We start from the raw sequence: 19,729 nt of genomic DNA on the forward strand, positions 1-19,729 counted from the left end.
AGAGTGAAGTCGTTTTAGAAATCGAAATATAGACTCTGAGCTTCAACTTACCTTCTCTTCATCGCCGAGACCACCTCCAAGACTGCCTGCCATGCTCTGCGACTTGGTCAGCAGGTGACGCAGTCGTTCTGAGGACTCCTGTTGTTGCTGCTGCTGGGGCGGCGTCTGCTGCTGCTGCTGCTGCTGGGAGAGGAGCAATCCTCCTACTCCATTGGGCAGGCCACCGCCTATTAAAGCATTGTTGCTGCTGCTCCCGCTGCTGTTGTTGCTGCCGCCCTGCTGCTGCTGGACATCCTTCTCGGGCTTCACATCGACCGCCTCGAAGGAATGGAAGTTGAAACCATAGTTCCCGCCGGCGCTGGCATTCGACTGCGGCGACGGCAGGCTGGCGGCGGAGTGCGAGGAGAGCTGATAGGGCGTGGCTGGCGAGGCGCACACAGCCGGACTAAAGCCGTGCCCAGAGGGAGGACGCGGCGTGCTAACTGGAGTGGCCACCGAGGCCCGCGAATTTGGCCGCGAATCTGTCCAGGCTCCCACCCCGCCGCTGGGATCTATGCCGAAAGAGGAATGTTCTGCAATGTCGAATTCGAAGGTGTCGCTGCCATAGAAGCTGTGCTCTCCGGGTGCCGGCGAGGCGGTGAATGCGTTTACCAGCGCACTGGCCGACGAACTGGCTCCGGATCGCTGCTGCTGCTGTTGCTGCTGCTGCTGCTGCTGAAGACCACTGCCGTTGATGATCGCGCTGCTCATCAACGGACCGCCTACGCTCGTGGTCTGTGTGCTGTTACCGCCGCCGCCTTGCTGTCCGCCGCCCACCAGTCCGCCCAGCAGATGGGTGGGCAGCATGCCAGTGACCGCCGCCGGCGAAGACGAGGAGCCCCCCGACCCGGGGCCCGTCACTCCATGGAGGCCGTCCATCGACAGGTTGCTGAGCAGCGAGCTGGCCAGCGAGGGACCCGGCGACATGGCGCAAAGCTGGCCCAAACCCAGTCCGCCGCCGTTACCGCTGCCCGTCCCCGTATTGTTGCTGTTCATGTCGTTCTCCGAGTTAAGCAGCGTCTGAACGGACATTATGAAGTCACCCTCGCCGGGCGTCTGGTTGAGGAACAGTCTTGAACTGGCCTTCACATGGACGTAGACGTCAGGCGCTCCCAATCGCAGCCGAAATGGACGCGAAACCATATGGGAGCCAGCTCCCGCGCCCGGCGAATGGGCACTGGCCGAGTCCTGGATGTCACGCAGATGCGACTTGAGCGTGGAGAGGTCGTGCGGGTGACACAGATCCTGCCAGAGTCGCCCCACCCACGTCTGCAGGTGCTGCTTGAAGGGCTCCCGCAGCGCCGTGTGATCGAGGTCGAGTATTTTGCCGTGAATGTCCAGCTTGAAGGTCATCTGCTCGATGGGCTGCTGCTGGACATGCTGCTGAATGTTGATCTCCAGCGGCGACTCGTCCTCCGGGCGGGTGATCAGGCACAGCACAGAGCTGCTGGCGTCCGCATCATCTGCAATTGATGGGAGAGATTAGTATGTAAAGAGATATTGAGTGGTTTTCCTACTCACCCTTGACAGGGGCCGCTATAAGGACCACCTCTTCGTACTTGTCCTGCTGTCCGGACTGCCGCAGCGGCTTCTGATCCTCGCAGTTCGACGACGACGACGTTTGGGTGGCCGTGCGCGTGTCCTTGACTAGCATGCGCACCTTGGTGGAGATGCTGCGCTTTGACTTACCCACCGCAGCGCCACCAGCTCCTCCTCCTCCGCCGGAATTTGAATTGGAGCCCGCCGACTGTTGCGACGCATTGCCATTGTTCAGCTCATCGAGATCGCCCCAAACGTTGACACTCGGACCTGGTCCGCCCACGCCACTGCCACCTGCTGCAGAGTTGCCCGAGGAGGAGCTACTGCTGCCGCCATTGGGATTGCTGTACATGTTGTTGATGATCGGCTCTAGCTTGGCGTGATCCCCCTTATAGAGGTACATGTAGAGCGGCTGGTGGTACAGCTCTTGCTTCTCATAGCCGATCAGCTCGCGGATATTCTGCGTGCAGGACTCAATGATGCCGTTGGCGTTCACCTGGAGCAGCACCCAGCCGACGCCGCTGATGTAATGCTCGAGTGCCTCGAAGTATGCCGATATCTCGGGCACCTGGCCAAGCAACAGCGATGGCTCCGGAAGAGGTGGTTCAGTGGACGATACCTCGCCCTGCTGCACCGGATGGATCGAGCAGTTGTCCGTGGCACAGCGGCTGCAGCGTGTTGAGGTTGCTTGCGGTTTGTTGTTACTGTTGCTGTTGTTGCTATTGTTATTATTATTGTTATTGTTGCTGTTATTCGTATTGTTGTTGTTGGTCGTTGTCGTGGAGTTGTTATTGTTCGTCGACGTTGAGGATATATCACGGTTTTGGCCCTTGTCACAAATCTCACGATACTGAAAGGAATAGGAAATGAAAGGAATTAGTTATGGAAATTATTTTAGGGTTAAATCAAGGAACGAAACTGAAATTGTTTGAAATCCAGGAAAAATACGTCCTAAAGTATGCAATATAATGTTTATGGTACGAAAATCCTGTTAACAGTTATTTACTCTAAAATGTATCCATCTTAGACTATACCTAACCGATTCAATGGTTATTCACAATAAGATATATCTATTATGATCTCCCGCTTTTCCTTTTAATTGCAACAATAATACTCGACTTATGACACCTCCCATGCACAAAACACTCCTGACTTGATCTTAAATTCATCTTTGTGACAATCCTTATAGAGACTCATCTCGCATCTGAAATCTTAACAACGGAATATATAAAACTTCATTCATATCGCGCCCAGTTTATCGGCGGCATTTAAAGCTGCAGTATTATTTATTCGGCAATGATGCGGAAGCTTTCCGTGCGAAACTCATGCATATTATGACACACTGCGGCGGCAGTCATAATAATTATTATAGCACGAAGATCGGCACACTTTGTACGGGGGAGTAGTACTCGTAAATAAGTCGGAAAAATAAGAAGAACACTGGAATGAATATGTATCTCTGGAATGAGCTGCATATGTATGTATGTATATTGTTTTGACACAATGGAAGTGCAAATACGACAGTGTCGTATGTCTAGGGATTCCATTTTTAAAGCCACTTTTGTTTTGAGAGATTCCTTGTATTAAATGTATGTATTAATTGAATTTTTTATCTCCAAATAAAATAAAGATACAAAGATACAAGTTAGTTATAAAGAATTTTTCACAGCCGAATGATATTTGATTTAAAACAAACTTGTTATTGTTTTGTGACATTTCTCTTATAAATTCCAAGTTGTTTTTCTTTGTGAGCTTTCAGATAACGGTTATTTCTTAGAAAACACATTATTCACGATGATTTCCGGATCCTTTAACTATATTTTGGAACAACATTAATTATATTTTCACAATACAATGGCACGCTTTTCATACTTGATAACATATGTAAACCCCCCTGTGATGAAATAGGGCGTACGCCCCTGCATTAAATCGCAATTTGATCACTCGCGTGAGACGTGTGTGTGGGGAGGCTTCTATGGCTGTGTTCTTTTCACTCCGCCACGCAAAAGTTTACGCGCGCGTTTGAATTAAAGTCATTGACATTCGCGAAAAAAGAGGAAAATAAAACCAGCACACACGCGAAAAGCACTGGCCATATTCAAATATTATTGTTATTATTGGGTTTCCTTTTCCTTTGGCTTTCCACACACACACACACACTGCACACCTTTGCCGCCCACTCCCACTCTCTCTATGCCTCTCGCTGCCACTGCACTCTCTCTCTCTCGCATGGGAATTCAAGGTCAGTCAACTTCAACTTCGCGTGGACAAATGTCAATGGCATTTCACTTTGTTTTGGTTTGCCGTTGCTCCTTCTTATTCTCTGCTGACTTTCGTTCTCTCTGCTTACAGCTTTCTGCGGCTTATCAGTTAGAGCCAAGTCTGTAATGTGACTCAATTTGGGGCCAAAAGCAGGAATTACTCACGGAAAAAATCACAGAAAAGGCCGAAAACACAGAACGTTCGCACAGTCACAAAGTTGCCGAAATACTAAGCACACATTTTTTGAATGCAATTGGGTTTAAAAAACGCACAACAACAGAGAGCAGCAACAAAAATGGCGGAGCTTCGTTCTCTCCCAAAAAGCCAAAGAAGCTTTGCTCTCACACTTTCTCCCTGCGCCTTGTCGCCTCCAGTTTTTGTTTACCGGCTTGTAAGGTGAGAGAATACGGACGGGTATGTGTGTGTGTGTGTGTTATCACATTGTGCTTCTTGTATGCAGTATCTGTGTGTGAGCTTGTGCGGGGGAGACGCAGGAGCAACAACAATAAAGAACAATATAGAATGAAACGCAATCACAACTATGTGAAATTGCAAAGAGCTGCGACGTCATCGTCCAAAAGCGTTTCAAAGCAGTTCGTTGATCTCCTAAAAAGAGAACCGGAGCCCAGAGGGAGAGAGCTTTTGTAAGATTTTTGGAAGGAAGCTTGTTTTTCGCAAGTGTATGCGTATGTGTGTGACCAGGAAAAGTTGCTCCCGAGCACATATTTTGGGGTGAAGGTACTCCGAAAAATATCAGTCAAATGATAAAGTAAACAGAGCAACAACAATGAGAGCAACGGTAGCCGCTACAACAACCACAAAAGATCGCAGCGCGTGCAACGGCGAAAATGCCAAAAACGTGTCTGTCTTTATCTCGCCGCCTCCCCTTTTTGTTCCCTTGCTCGCTCGCTGCGAATGTATCTCTATCTTTTCAATTTTTGGCGGGCTTTGGCCCACAGATTCATCCAAAAAGTGATACCATCAGGTAAAGCCCAGGAAAGATAAAGAGCAGCAGCTGTTGCCCAGACAAAAAAGGGGTTTGTCCATACCAGTGACCTCATGATGATTATAATATTAAGGGGGTCGAGGGATAAAAGAGGCAATTTTAAAATAATTGTGTCGCAATAAATTTCCTTTTTTCCTTTTCTGTTTAAATTACCCGGAAATGGGATATTATTTAAATGTCTCAATTTGTCATGGACTCTATGTACATAATTAGGTGATAAATAGTGCTGAATATGTTAATACAATATTAAAAAAATTGTAAAAATGATACCAGAAATACCATTTAAATGTATCTGATAAATTGTCTTATTAATATACATTTCCCTTGATTAAAAAAATGTTGATGGACTTTAATTTGAAGTAATAAATTTTGCTCCTCCTAATAAAGTTCTATATATAATATAAGTGCTTCTACTTCCAATTAAGTAAACCAATTTTTTATTTCTAACCCTAGACTTAACTTTCTCTGTGTTAATGTCGTTCGCTGACCAATTTATACAAACTATTTCTAGCTTTTCCAACCAAGACGCTTCCGAAAATAGACCCGTACACCTCGCCAATCACCAATCATTCAGCGATAATGCCGTGAGGTGTGAAGGTGCCGGAGAAGCAGAGGTAGAAGTAGAACAAACGGAGGCAGCGATGACAACTGGCGCCGTGGCTTAGTTGGTTAAAGCGCCTGTCTAGTAAACAGGAGATCGTGAGTTCGAATCTCGCCGGGGCCTTTCCGTTGGAATTTATACTTTTTTTTCTTTTTATATTTTTCTACTCTTTTTTTTTCATTTGTGTCAACAAACTAATTGAATTGTGTTTTGCTTAGTGAATAATAACATTTTCATGGGGGTCAGCATCAATTGGATTAGGGCGCGAAATGAGCTGCGTTCGATCCTTGCGTTGGCTTTTCTCATTAGGGAAAAACTAACACGACACGAAAAGCATTTAATTCAATTTGTTTATTATGTGCGGAACTCATGTGAGGGTTACTTGTAGCCTTTAATTGCATTTTATTGCCCACACCCGCCCGGCTGATGGCTTGTTTCATTTTAGCCCCCGCTTGGATTACAAAATAAAATTATGTATTTTGTTGTGTGTTTCGGCGTTGGCTGTGCGCCGCATTTCATTTAAAAAGCCATTTGTTGGTATTTGTCTTTTTTCGTGTTTGGCTTTTTGGGGTTTTTGGTTATCGTTGTCGGCTGTTGGAATGATGTTCGGCAAAGCGTGGCGCTTGGCTCGAAAATAATTTGCATAATAAAGTGCTTAGGCTACCTGAAACCAATAAAAGAAATACGGCAATAACAACAATAATAATTATAAAGCCGCCTAAAACAACATAAAGCCGCTGGCCAGGTCGCGTCGGGTCGAAGGGGCTATTGAAACATAAATAAATTTATGTAAATTAAATAAAAATATTAATTAAATTGTGCTGAGCGGCGGGGGCCAAATTACGTCAGCCAGCAACTCTTCTTCTCTTTGGTTCCTGCACACCTACCTCTTGGTTGGCCTCCCCCCTTCGCGAATTCTTTTAAGCTCTTTTCTGGCTGAGCTTTTAATTGCTTTTTAATTGGAACGTGTTTTTGGCTTTATCTAGCACTGAGAGAAATTTTACGGATACTATTGTCTTTATTTATTTATATTACATTTTTACTGCTGGGCATTGTTATTACAAAATAACTAGAAAATTATTTTGAATTATAATTTTAAATTTTAATACTAATTCATCTAATTCTAATGCCATTTTTAAAATTTAGTCATTTTTTATAAATAAATAAATTTCATTATTTTAAATAACTATTTTGTACTAACATTTTAAATTTTATTTTCAGTGTGGTAACAAAAAATAGGAAAAATAAGAAAACCAACGTAAAACGCGGGGAACTGCATGAAAATTACATTGGGGAATTTCGCTGGCTTGTGCTTTTATTTTGTAATTGATCATTTGGTATTCCGGACAGCCCAGTGGAACCGACTGGCCAAGTTCATCAGTTCAGTCATTCCCAGGGTGTACTAACAACTTGTATTGCTTTTCGGATTTATTATTAGTATAAGTTTCGTTTGATGAGTTTATGCATTGGGGTCTGGTCTTTTTGGTGGTAATTAAGCTTTTGTGGGTGGCAACAACTAGATCTATAATATATATGAGAGATTCCTTACCGTTCGAACCACTTGGTTTAGTATAGCCGCCTTGTCCGGTTTCGTTGAGGTCATATCCCCGCGCTTGTTCAGCGTCAATATCTCCGACAACTGCTCGATGTAGCCATTCTCCGCCTCGCGACGTCGCTTCTCATTGTTGCATTTGTTGATTTGTGATTGAGGCTGCAATAATTAAAATTATCAGCATTTTATTCGCTATTTATAAATTGGTTTTAATATGATATGATATATGTATAAGCTCTCAATTTGGCTTTGATTAAGGTTGTGTTTCAGCATGCCTAATGTACAATTTGCATATCTTGGCTTGTTTTATCGTTATGGAAATGGTGATAATATAATTTTGCTAGTTTGCTTACTTAATCAATGCTAAATTATTGTTGTAATACATAAAGAAGCTATAAAATTGGTTATGATTATTATTAACGATTAAGTGGAATGTTTTCTTAAATTAGATACAATTTATTTTAAAATGTTCTAGGAAATTAGTAGAAGTAGTAACTATCACTAATGTATCAAAATCTAATGTAAATACTGATGATATTTTTAGGTTACCAATGCAAAAAAATATTTAAAAATAAATTATTTAAAATGAAACCAATTTACAATAAATTTTCGACCATTTTTGAGACATAATAAACATTTCTGAGGTACTCTTGTATCCTTCATATCTCGATTGGCAATTCAATAGTATTGAATCATTATCGAATTAATTGATAATTTGTTCGATATATTTCATCAAGTTTTTTTTTCTTCCCCAATAATTGGATTTGATATGAAACTTTTCAGTTCGAAACTCACCAGATTGACCTTTGAATCCGTCTTGCGGCGTATCTTCCGGCCAGACGTCGCTGAGTTGGCAGAGTTGGCTGAGATCGGCGATGCCACCGCATTCATAATGGCCGATCGCTGCAGCGCGGCTGCAATGTTCACAGTTTGTGCGGCAGCGGCCGCTGCCTTGTTGTGAATCGAATGGTGTTGTTGCAGCGACCCGAGGTTGCCCAGTTGCTGCTGCTGCTGCTGCTGGTGTTGGTGTTCCTGGTAGGCCAGTTGTTGCTGCTGCTGCTGCTGCTGGAGGGCCGTAAGTGCCGCTGCTGTTGAGGCGCCTGCCACGCCCCCAGCACCAGCCCCGCCGCCTCCGCTCGCTGCCGTCGCGCGCTGCAACGGATGCGTGCCGGGCGCCAGTCCGTGATGCAGTCCGCCGCTCAGCAAGTGGCTGCCAACGCCGCCGGCGGCCGATGACAAAGTAACGGCTGCTGTGGCAGCGGCCGGCGATGAACGCGGCAGATTGCAGACCGATATGTTGCCGCTGTTGTTGTATTTGCTGTTGCCACTACTGCTGCTGCCCCCGCTGGTGCTGCTGCTACTGCTGCTGCTACCGCTGCTGTTGTTGCTGCTGAAATGGCTGATGTTGCTGCCGCTACCACCAGTGCTGCTGGTTGAGGTTGCTGGATTTGATGTCCCTGAGGCCCAATGATCTGGTAAGTCACTTGGGCTAAGCCTGTAAAGATTCAAAATGAAATTTAAATTAGTGAAGAGTTTAAAGAGCGGTTCAAACATTTAGTTTTCAAATTTAAACAGAAATGTATCTATCAGATAAATGTATTTTTTTAACGAAACATTTTCGTTGCAAGTTCAGATACTTCTCTGTATTTTTCTCTCTAACTTTTCCCATGTAGATTAATTAAAAATAAATACAACAATTAAGCTGATATTAACTATGTAAAAATTCCTATAAAATACTTTATAAAATACCGCACAGATTTTACTAGAAATGGAAAGTTTATTTCCTTCTATCTATACACGAAATTCGTTCATCGGATGGCCTTGGCTTTGGGCTTAGCCTGGGCTTTGTGGCTTGGCCTTGTGGGCTTATCGGAATGCAAAATTCCCTGTACTTTTTTTCCTTGTTGGGTTTTCTAGATATTTCAGTCTCATTTTTTTTGGTTAATGTGCTGCCTCAATTACACTTTATTGCCTAATTAATTTGCATTTGAGCAGAGCAGGGAAGGCAGCGAAAACAATTAGCTGCTGTGTGTGGTTTGGCTTGGGGTTGTAGCTCAGCTTTTGTGGTTGGTGTTGTCTTGGGCTAGCGATTTACTTCTACTGATATAATTATTATTATATTGCGCATTAGGTAGTCTGTCGAGTTATAGCATATACAAACATATCACTGTATGTATTTAGAAATAAGATGATAAGATGAGCTTATAATATAACCAAAAACTATTGAAGAAATAATAGTTAAATAATATCTAATTGTCTTAAATATATTTTAATGCCAAATCTAAAGAGTTAACCATTTCCATTTTCAGTAGAAACCATTTCCCATGAAATTACCCTTGTTGCCTTGAGGTTTTCCCTGCCAAATCTCAACTATTTTCACGAGCCGTAATTATTTTTACCTTTTCTCCGGGAAAACAAGCATTTTTCCTGCGGAATGTGGCATCTTCATTTTGTACTGTGTTGTACCAACCACTTCAAAGGATGTTCGGATGATATATCTCACTCCGTGTTCTTGTAGCCGCACAAACTTAATCATTTGTTAGCCCCGGATTTTGGGAGATATTCCGGGAAGGTGGTGGTGACCCCCGACTTCTGCTGCTGGTGGGTTGCCAGCGCAACGTGAGTCAAATTAATGTTGTCAGCTTTTGGACAACGCTGCGGATCCCGGAGCCGGTTTAGAACCCGGACTTCAAGTGGTCATCATGGCCATTACTCATGTTGTTACTGTTGGCCAATCTTTTCTTTTTTTTTCGGGGTTTCTTTCATGTCAGTTTTCATTTGGTTACGTGATTAATTGTTTACTTTATGTGTGCTTAAAGTGCGGAATAAATTTTATTCTTTAGCGTTTTGAGTGACACTCGAGGCGTCGTCTTTTTCCCAGGTAACGGAAAATGAAGTGGAGAAAATATGTTTAATCACAGAGAACAAGTGGGTTCATCAATTCGATTTGCATTTAACTATAGTATTGTTTCCCCCCTTTTTTTTTATTGCAGATGCAGTCAGTCTTTGCATTCACCTCCGAGACTCACTTAACCAGTTGAGCGTGAAACGGAGTCCCAGCTCTGGAGCACCTTTAGCTCAAGCTGAGGACCACCCGGTGTAGCAACCGCTTCTTATTCTTCCACTTTTTTAATTACATTATATGCATAATGAAGAGAGAGAGAGCCCCAGAGATTGGGGGAGCGGGCCAGAGAACTGCAGAAAATAATTACAGGCAACTGGACACGATGGGGAGATGTAATCAGCGCAGAAGAGGAGCAAAAAAAAAAAAAGACAAGAAGGAACCAATTTGTGGTATACCCTAGTGAAGCAAGTTCTATTTGCTATTTCAGGTATTAAATTGCAAAATTGTCTTTTTTTTATCAGTGCTGGATATCCTTGTATTTATATTTTATTAATTTCTTTAAAGAAATGCAGATTTTGTGCGCTTAAGCGCGGATTTTCTTATCACAGAAAATGTAAGCAGCTTAATCTAAACATTTTTAAGTACTTTTCCACCAACATTTTCTAGTAAACATAATTCCTGTAAGAGTATTTCAAGTAGCTTAAGAAAGAATGCAGGGTGTTGGCTGAGCCGGGCAGTTGGCCAAAATGTGAATGCAATGGGCGCTAAAATGAGTGACGTATACCAAGTCGCTACTCCTCTGCTCTGCCACCTTCCTGTCCCTATCTCCCACTCTTGACAAGCGCAATAATTGTGCGAATTCTTTTCGCTGGTGCTGCCTCTTTTTGTTGCTGGTTATTTTGACAGGGCGACACTTAAATGTGGCAGGCCGCTATGATCACAATCATCCTCATCTCTGCCACATTCCGGCACTATTCTCTATTCGGCTATTCGCCGTTCCACAGGGCGTATGATTGACGCGCTTAATTAAGGCAGCCAGAAAAGAGGGAAACAGAAGCGAATAGCGTAAATTAATTAAATTACAATTAATGCAGTAAGCCAGTTGACTTATTTGCGCCATGGCTTTGTTGGTTTTTTATTTATAGTAAATACAGGCTTTTGTTTTGGGGAGTAACAAAAGGCTGTCACAGAAATTGCAATGGATTTAAAGTTTAAATAAAACTAATTAATTCGTTAACAAAACGAGCAAAACGAAATATTTTGGGAATAAAGTTCTAGTTAATTTCATAATTTTGAAAAGACTTTTTCAGAACTATTACCATTTTATAATTGCGAAATCACAAAATCTATTCATCAACCTGTCAGCAAAGCTGATTCCCCGAATGTTCTGGTATTAACTTTCCTCTTTTCAACTCTTTGATGATGAATCTGCATACCAATGGTGGCTTAAACAAACTGGCAAGGCCGTTTTATTTCACATGAATCAGATTATGGCACAAAGAGAATCAAAGTATAGAGAAAACAAATTACTCATTATATTTAATGTTGATTATTATGTCAAGCGTCGCTTTGGAATTTGGCTTTAGCTTTTTTGAGCTTTTATTTTCACCTATGCGAGAGTCTAGCTTAGACAAATTGAGTCACGACTCACGTGATGATGATGATTATTATGAAGTCTGTGTGGCTATGCAATTCAACATCACTCATACGCACTGTGCGCCAGGAAGGAGAGCGAGTGAGGGTAGCAAGAAGAGCAAACGAACCTCAGGGGCAAAGCTCAAAGATTTATTTAGATTTTTGGGTTTTTGAAGGTCTACGTGACGCTCAGCTTGTCGCCTCAAACTTGGAATTTGGAATTCAAAGAGGATTATGCTAAAATTGTAAAAAAAAAAAAAGGAAAAAGTCTAAACTGCTATGTAAGCAATTGAATTTGTTGGGATAAGCAAGAAATAAAATCAATTAATTAAATGATAGACTGAATGCTGTAAATTTCTAAAAATTTGCAGTAAAATGTTTAAGCTGCAAAGTATTTAAAGTTCTCTTTAGTGATTCACTTCCGCAAATTCGACAGTATCCTTGACATCAATCTGGACTTGATATCACCCTCAAAAACAAATACAATTTGTAAATATTTATTGTCAGCTTGTTTGTTTGTGTCTGTTCCGAAGTTTCTATGGAATTTGAATGACAAGTTGCACAAAAATGCTGATTCATTCTGACTAAACGAAGATATGCGGGCTATTTCATGTAAGGTCAACCTTACTCTGGGGATTCCCAAATATGTTAAATATACATGTGAAATAACTGGAGTTTCTACTACGTATTCAGAGGCAAGGAAATCTGGTGAAGACACTTGCAAAAATAATGTTAATTTTAACAAGAACCCTTGAGCTAAAAATAAACTAAAACTTGGCACTTGGAAAATGTATTTATAATATAATAATTATAATAATAGTAATCACTTGATTCATATAAATAAATCGTCATTCTAGTAATTGAATCTAAAATGATCTCTTAGACAAAAGCAAGCTATAAAGCAGCTATGCCCAAAATTAACCCATCCTTAACGTATTATTTTGGACATTTGTATGAGCTTTTGTCGTCGGTTTGAGTTGACATTCGCCATAATCGTAGGAGACCTGTGCACTTGTCCAAGCCGAGCTAACTAAGTCTAGTCTCGTCTAGCTGACACTTCTCGATCCCTCACCCCCCCCCCGGTAAACCTCATTTGCTCAGCTGCTGCTTTTGTGTTCTCTCTGAATTTCTGTGTGGGTAAAGCCTGCATTTTTAGCAAACTAATTGTGTGAATAAAACATATGTTCGGTTTGGGTCTCCGCTCTGAGGGAGAGAGAAGCACAGTGCCTGCCCTCTCGCTTCCTCTGGCGGCGTTTGTGGGTCGCTCTCGGCTACAGTCATTGCTACAAATAATAAAGTGGGTCATGGATGAAAGAAAAAGCGTTTTATAAAGTGGGTCATGAATTTTGTTTCACTCACGTTCAAGTGTATTTCGATTGCCGCTCGCCCAGTTGTTGTTATTGCGGCTGCTCGCCGATTTTTTATATATTTTTTCTATATATACTTTATTGCAAAAAAAAATATAAAAACGCAGCATAGTCAAAGCTGATATAAATTGTATGATTCAGGTTTTTGTTTTGCCTGTCGCCGTCGCTGTCTATTTTCAAATGGGGGAAGCGTATTTTTATATCCACATTTCTGATCTTGAATATTAAGCTGCGGGACATAAATTAAGCGCCCAATTAAAATATTTATTTTATATTTTTTATAAACTTTCCTATAGTTATCCTTTGGCTAATTAATTTCTTTAACTCCATGAATCAGTTTCAATGGGGCGGCAAGTTAATTAATTGACATTGATTTATGGGACACACACTTAACTCATTTTATTTATTTATTTTTTTTTATGATGTCTTCTGTATTTTGTGCGTTTAGCCACTTTAATTGGCCCATCAAAGAGCCACACGAGAGAGCCTCGTGCCATCTGCTACACTTTCACTGACTAATTGCCAACTCAGGCATTGACAGTTTTCACTTTCCATTCGACGCCATCAAAATAACACTGCCCGGCAGCAGTAAAACGGCTAAATAACATTGAGAAAGGCGAACCAATTTGTGTAATAAAAATAGTTGACAAATTAAATGCTTTGATAAATTATAGGGGTGTGGAAGAATTTTTAGATAGCCTATTAATAGCTTGTCAATATTTAGTGAGCAAGTGAAACGGTGTTTAAAACTATTTGGATTAATTGGAAATATTTATTAAATGGATCTAATCATTCTGCACTTATAGAAGGTTAATATTAAGTTGTAGAATTGTTAGACTATACTTGTAACATGTCCCAAATTAAAATTTAACCAAAGTAATAATCATCAAATTACCAAACCTCTTATAATCAATTTTCTCCGCTTTGCTAACCTTTCTTTATAGCATGTTTTGTTATAGCTTCACATTATTTTAAGAATATAGAATACCTTCAATTATCTAGTTGCTCTAATAGTCTTGGCTTAAATTGCGACCATTTGAAAGCCATTTCGCTGTGTCTGCAATCACGGCTTGATTGGTTCAGCACTTCACTTCCCATGCAATTTTCTATATCCCGGGAGCTATTATATCAGAACGGTAACGAAATGATTCAATAGACAGTAACTACTGCAATCTATGGATGACGATAACATCTAATGAGCGACCGGCGGCCTTCCCAGCCCCCCCTAGCACTTCCCACCACCCATCAACCGGCTACAGTTGCGTTCAAAATAAAATAACTAGTTTTTAAAAAATAAAGGTAAATATGGATTATCCAAGTTAAGGCTATACATATAAGAAAGTATACATTTGCTTTATTTCAAACATTTTTGATATAAGTTATCTTGATACATATATTTTTTTCATTCCCATTATAAAATTTTTGGTAATTTGATTTTTAAGTTTATTTAAATTATTTTCCTTACCCTAAAATATCTCTAGAACTATTATTTTGACCTTAGCTGTAGACCAGAAGTCTCTCCATCTCTTTCTGCCTTTCCGGCACATTTTGCTTCCCCACTTGTTCTCTCTCTGTCGCTCTCTTTCCGTATGTTACACCTGCTGACGGACTGAATGCACTTTACTCAGTTTTTGTTGTTGTTGTTGTGGTTCCGTCTATGTCGGCGAAATAATGTCAGTGGGTCAGAGTCGATTTAGCATTTCGCAGTTGTTGTTCTCTCGGTTCTATATAGAAGTATATATGTATGTTGTATGTGTCTGTGACTTAAGGTTAGCTCATAAGCAGCTGAAACAGCTGTTTAAGCCGCAACTGTCATACGGTTCTGGTTAAACTGAGAAAAAGCTTTAGCTTACTCTCTGAGCGCAATCATAACTGGGCTAAGGCTAATGCCACACACTTGAAGTGATCTATTTTGAATGCATAAATCTACTGGTGAGATAGTAACATCATTTTTAGAAAGATTGATGTAAAATTTATAAAGAAAATGTATCAAAGTGAAGAAAGATACAAATTGTATTTAAATTTAATTTTAAGAATTATAATCTCAAAGATTTTAAGTTTATTATCTTACATTGATTTGTAATCTTGGTTTATAGATTACATTTTTGTTTAAAATTTATTCCTTACTCTTTGCTTATTAATCAGGTAATATTTATGTTCTCTGCAGACAAAGTTTTCAAAAAGAAATCTCAAATATGTTTCGAATTTGGGTGTGTTTTCTGGGGGCGTGGTCAAGTGCATTGCTGCACGTGCTGACATATCCAACAAATAAGCATATAGATGATGCCCCATTCGAATAATCCACGCATTTGTATGCAAACGTTTGAATCGGTGAGGTAAACCTTTTTCTTTTTTGGGAATATCCATGAAAATATATGTATGGTTGCATAAATAAGGCGAGGTTTACAATTTACAAGTTGAAAAAATGTACAAAAAATATTTAAACAAATACTATATTTCACTGAAATCTTTAAGAATGTCTTAATATATTAAACTCAAATATTTCTGGATGAAAATAACATTTTTTCTAACTGATTCATCTTTTGGGGCTATTGATTTTGATTTGATACTAAGACATAAGACAATCCCAACCACACTCCTAATTTTTATTTTTAATCACCAGTCACAGATTGACTTATTCAACTTGTGATGTTTCAAGTACAATAATTTAATTAAAAACCTTCGGCTCTCCTACAACTGCGTAACGCACTGTATAATCAAACGTGCGTGTAGTGTGTGCAATTGTGTTTAATCTTTGAGCAATCTCTCAAGTTGATTTCCTCTACCTTGTTGGGGCCTGTCTTGGCTGCGTTTCAATGAAATCTCTGCCGGCACTGGCAAAATTTAATTTATGAGTAAATAAAATTTATAAAGCTAACCTTCACACTGCCGCTGCTGCTGCTGTGCTTGTTTTCTCAACTTTTTTTGCTGGCCTGGCGCACTTTGCATTTTGTTTACATGTCGCAGGCAACAGTTTTTAACGACGACGGAGACTAAGGCGACCCGTAACCGTGATGTTTTCTTGATACTCCCCAGACTTTTTCGCATATAGAATTTCATTTATTGCGTGCGCTTTCGATTCACGTGCATTACTCACCTGTAATCAGAGAGAGAAAGAGAGGAATGAGATTAGCACATGTGGAAAAGGGTTGATTCAGTCGAGATAAGGTGTAGATTTAGGTCTACATGTATTATTATTTATAAGGTGAAATGGGTCTTGTGATTTGCAAATAATAAAAAATAAAACGGAGAGCAGAGACGGGTTAGATAGTTCATAAGACTCAAATACAATTGACAAATAATTTTTAAATTATAAATAAATTAATATAAGCTATGAATTTCTTTCCCTTTAAATTAACCCTCTCCAGAAATTTCTCTTAAATTAAATATTGACATATTTCCCTCTTCAAAGGATATGTTTTAATTTTCATTTACATGACCAATATCGTATTACTCTCTTTTGTCGAATCACTCTTTCCCTGATAATGTGCCTTCGGGTTTTCTGGTAGAAAAAAGATTCTATTACAATTCCACTCGGTAGGCCTAGTCCTGGCTAAAGACCTTAATGTGGACCTGGGTCTGGGGTTCTGGCCCTCGTGGGCTTTTGTCCTTTGGCTGATGGGGCGCTTGTGATTTTTCTACCGGATTACAATTGTTTACACACACGACTGAACATTGTCACAGTTTCCACGACGGCGACGGCTGCAATTGTTCCACGACCCACCCACTCCTTCCGCTTTTTCCACTTTTCCGACCTAGCCCCGGCATTGTAGCCATGGCATATCCTTTAAGCCCCCTCCAGTCCCTCTCCATGTGCCCACACGTGTAATTGTGCGTCTTCATGTGACAAACTCTGGCAACTCTGACGTTGCCTTCGCTTGTTGTTTGCACAAAAGTATAAGTTTACAGCGGCAAACGAGAAAAAACGCAGTAGTTTGAGGAACCTAACGACCAGAAAATACCTATTGATTGCTTTGAGAGGAGAAAAGTATATAAAGTACTATAACAACGTAAATATTATCTAGCGATCAATTTAAGAAATGAAAATATCGAAAGTATCGAAAATATCGATAACTTGATGCGATATCGAAAACAGTTTTACATTAAGTTTAGAATAAATCAATAGAAATATTGAATGCGTCAATAATATAGATATTATATCGAAATTAATTTAAATTATGAAACAAAGTATAAAGAAAATATTTTTAAATGTGCATGATAATTAAGAAAATTATTATTCCTGTGGAAATATATCGTACTTTAAATATATCTAAAACCTACAGGTAAAAGTACTTTCTTGCCTTGGAAAAATATACTTGGATAATAATAAAAAAGAATAACTATTTTGTACTACCCAAACTCCAGCTACGATCCCATTTCACCCATTGTTATGCTTTCACGATGCCATAATGTCAAATATGGAGTGTCTGGCTCATGGGTTCTCCTGTTTAAACGAGCGTTCAGATGGACATGACTAGATTAACTTGTTTGCTGCTAATCCCGATCGAACGTTTGCTTCACTCAAATACCATATATTGCTGTCTGGGTGTACTAGTGCAGGGTATTGAAAAACTGCTTTGCATATGTATGTATGTACGTACTGCTGCCACTTTGTCTAACATTTCACTCTATATGCTATATATGCCACACCCCCTACCACCGCCCACCGCAATTGCCCGGCTTTTTGTATGCTTTTCACTTTACATTGCCAGTCAGCAAGCATTTTATTCCATTTTCCTCTGCTTTTTTTTGTTCCCCCATTCTGTTCTTTTTCGTCTCGGTGTTTTTCCAGAGTTTTTCCAATTTTCCGCTCATGCGGCTTCCTGCTGTGTCTGTTTGTCTTGCTGACCGATAATAGTGAGCGGGAACTTTCAGGGGGGAAGGAACAGAACTCGAACTCCCATATTATCAGCTGAGCCATGGCTTTATCCACATATAGAATCTGGTATTGGTTTCACAGTTTCTGACATTTGTTTGACTTGATGACTCTGGCAGGTGCAATAAGTCCGGTTATTGAAGAGCCTTCACATTGTGGCAGGTATTCTATTTGCTCGCAAGGAGTTCCTGCAGTAGTGGCATTTTGAAACTGAATTCAATCGGACAACACGAGCGGGGATTTTCAGGCAATTACTTGAAAGTGGAAAAAGAGTCTAGAGATTGCAACAAAGTTTGCTGACGGTAAATATAAGAGTCCTGGCTTTAGAGAAATCGATTAAATGGATTTAGTTGTTATTTATTTTTTAATATTTTTGAATTAAGAGTAGAGTCTAAATCTAGTACCCATTACTGTTCTCCCCAAAAATGTACATTAATTTCAAAGAGCTCTCTTTTTGTACAACTTATTTCCCGTCATGTTTAATGTGCAGTATAATTAATTCCGGGCGAGACTTCACCCATAAAAATCACTTCGTTCCTTCAACTTTACTGCAGTGCCGAGGAGCTGCTGGCCATCATTACCATATTCCCTTTTCTGGCCGCGCATCCTTAACCCCTTGCTGCCTGCCTGTCACAGTTTGACAGGAACTGGCATTGACGCCGTCGCTCAGATTGCATTCGCAGGTTTGACGGTGCCGCTGTTTGTATTCGTATTTGTATTTGTATTTCATTCTCGTACTCGGTGACTGTGCTCATGCAAATTTAATTAAATGGATTTTTTGCGCCCGTTCCCGGCTTAATTCATTCCATTTCTGTTTTGTTTGTAAGCTGAGCAGCCAGCAAAGTAATTAAGTTGGACCGAGAGAAAGAGAGCGAGAGCTCCGTATCCATTCTAGGGCAGGCCCACCAACACCTCCCAAGTTTCCGCCTTTTTTTTACATTTTTTGTCAACACTATCCAACTGAATCTCAGACAAAAGTACATTTTTAAATCTTTTACGTGCTTATTTTTTGGGGTTATTCCTTAAATTTAATTATGATCTGTTTGCCAGCGGCGAGGGAAGCTCTACCCACGCTCTTTACTTTACCAAAGCTACTGCCCACCTGGCAGAAAGATAAAAAGGGTATGGTACACTAAGGTAGGTTTTGATGCTATATATATTAATATAATATTATATTTGGAAACTAATATAGGATTTTACATTTTATTTATTATTTTAAATTGGTTTATTGACTAATTTATATTTTTTTTAGCTGATTTTTTTTGGTAATTAATTAATGTTTAAATAATAATGAATTACTTTATTAGCAATTATTTAATTTTAACAAATTAATTGAATAATTAATAATTTTAATCAATATTTTATTTCGAGTTTGAATTGAAGCCATCTCCTATTTTCGAAGAAGAAAGTTAGTTTAAATCTTTCTATATTAAGATTAACACCATTATAGTTTGTTTATTAAAATTTCGTTTATAAAAACCCTTTCTTTCCATGTATTTTTTAGTAAAAGAAATCTACGAATAACTACACCCTGTATGTGTTGGCATGTCTGTCGACATTGTCTGTCAATGGTAATTCGATATTGCGCCGGTTTTAAATATTCTCTTTCTGCCACTGCTACTGCCTTTCCATCTGTTTGGGCCTGTGGTGTGTGTGCTTTGTGTGTGTAGCTGCCAAATTAATTACAGAGCGCTGCACCAACGCACTGAGAAAAAAAAAAAGTGGGAGGAGCAGGGCCGGTTGGCCGAAAAGGGGCTGAAGGTGGGCGGATGGTCGGTCGGCGGTGCAAACAACAGAGCCGCCTGAGATTCTTTTTTATACGATTTTATACCCTTTGGAAAAGGTTCTTAAATTATAAAAAGAAACTTGAAAAAAATGTATATATAAATAAAAGATATATATATAAATATCTGTATAATTTTCTGTAAAGAATATATATCTCATTTAGGCAAGATAGTTTTGGGTGATTACAATATCATACTGTAGAAATAAAGTCTAATAAAGTTC

The 19,729-nt window shown here is 40.0% G+C and overlaps 1 protein-coding gene and 1 non-coding gene across 4 annotated transcripts in view; one reads left to right on the forward strand and one right to left on the reverse strand.

Annotated features, from left to right (window-relative positions):
* The window catches only part of tai (taiman), an 88,390-nt gene that overhangs the window by 6,082 nt on the left and 62,579 nt on the right, over positions 1-19,729 (reverse strand). For all 3 annotated transcript variants that reach the window (XM_070283405.1, XM_070283406.1, XM_070283404.1), the window contains exons 4-7: positions 7,795-8,494; positions 6,997-7,158; positions 1,561-2,428; positions 52-1,502 (exon numbers count right to left, since the gene is read on the reverse strand). In XM_070283405.1, the coding sequence (XP_070139506.1) occupies positions 52-1,502; positions 1,561-2,428; positions 6,997-7,158; positions 7,795-8,494 (3,181 nt within the window). The remainder of the gene's footprint in view (positions 1-51; positions 1,503-1,560; positions 2,429-6,996; positions 7,159-7,794; positions 8,495-19,729) is intronic.
* Positions 5,497-5,570, forward strand: TRNAT-AGU (transfer RNA threonine (anticodon AGU)). The gene has a single exon. It is a non-coding gene; the product is annotated as a tRNA-Thr (tRNA).

The sequence above is a fragment of the Drosophila kikkawai genome, chromosome 2L (assembly GCF_030179895.1).
Source record: "Drosophila kikkawai strain 14028-0561.14 chromosome 2L, DkikHiC1v2, whole genome shotgun sequence".
NCBI classification, from domain to species: Eukaryota; Metazoa; Arthropoda; class Insecta; order Diptera; family Drosophilidae; genus Drosophila; species Drosophila kikkawai.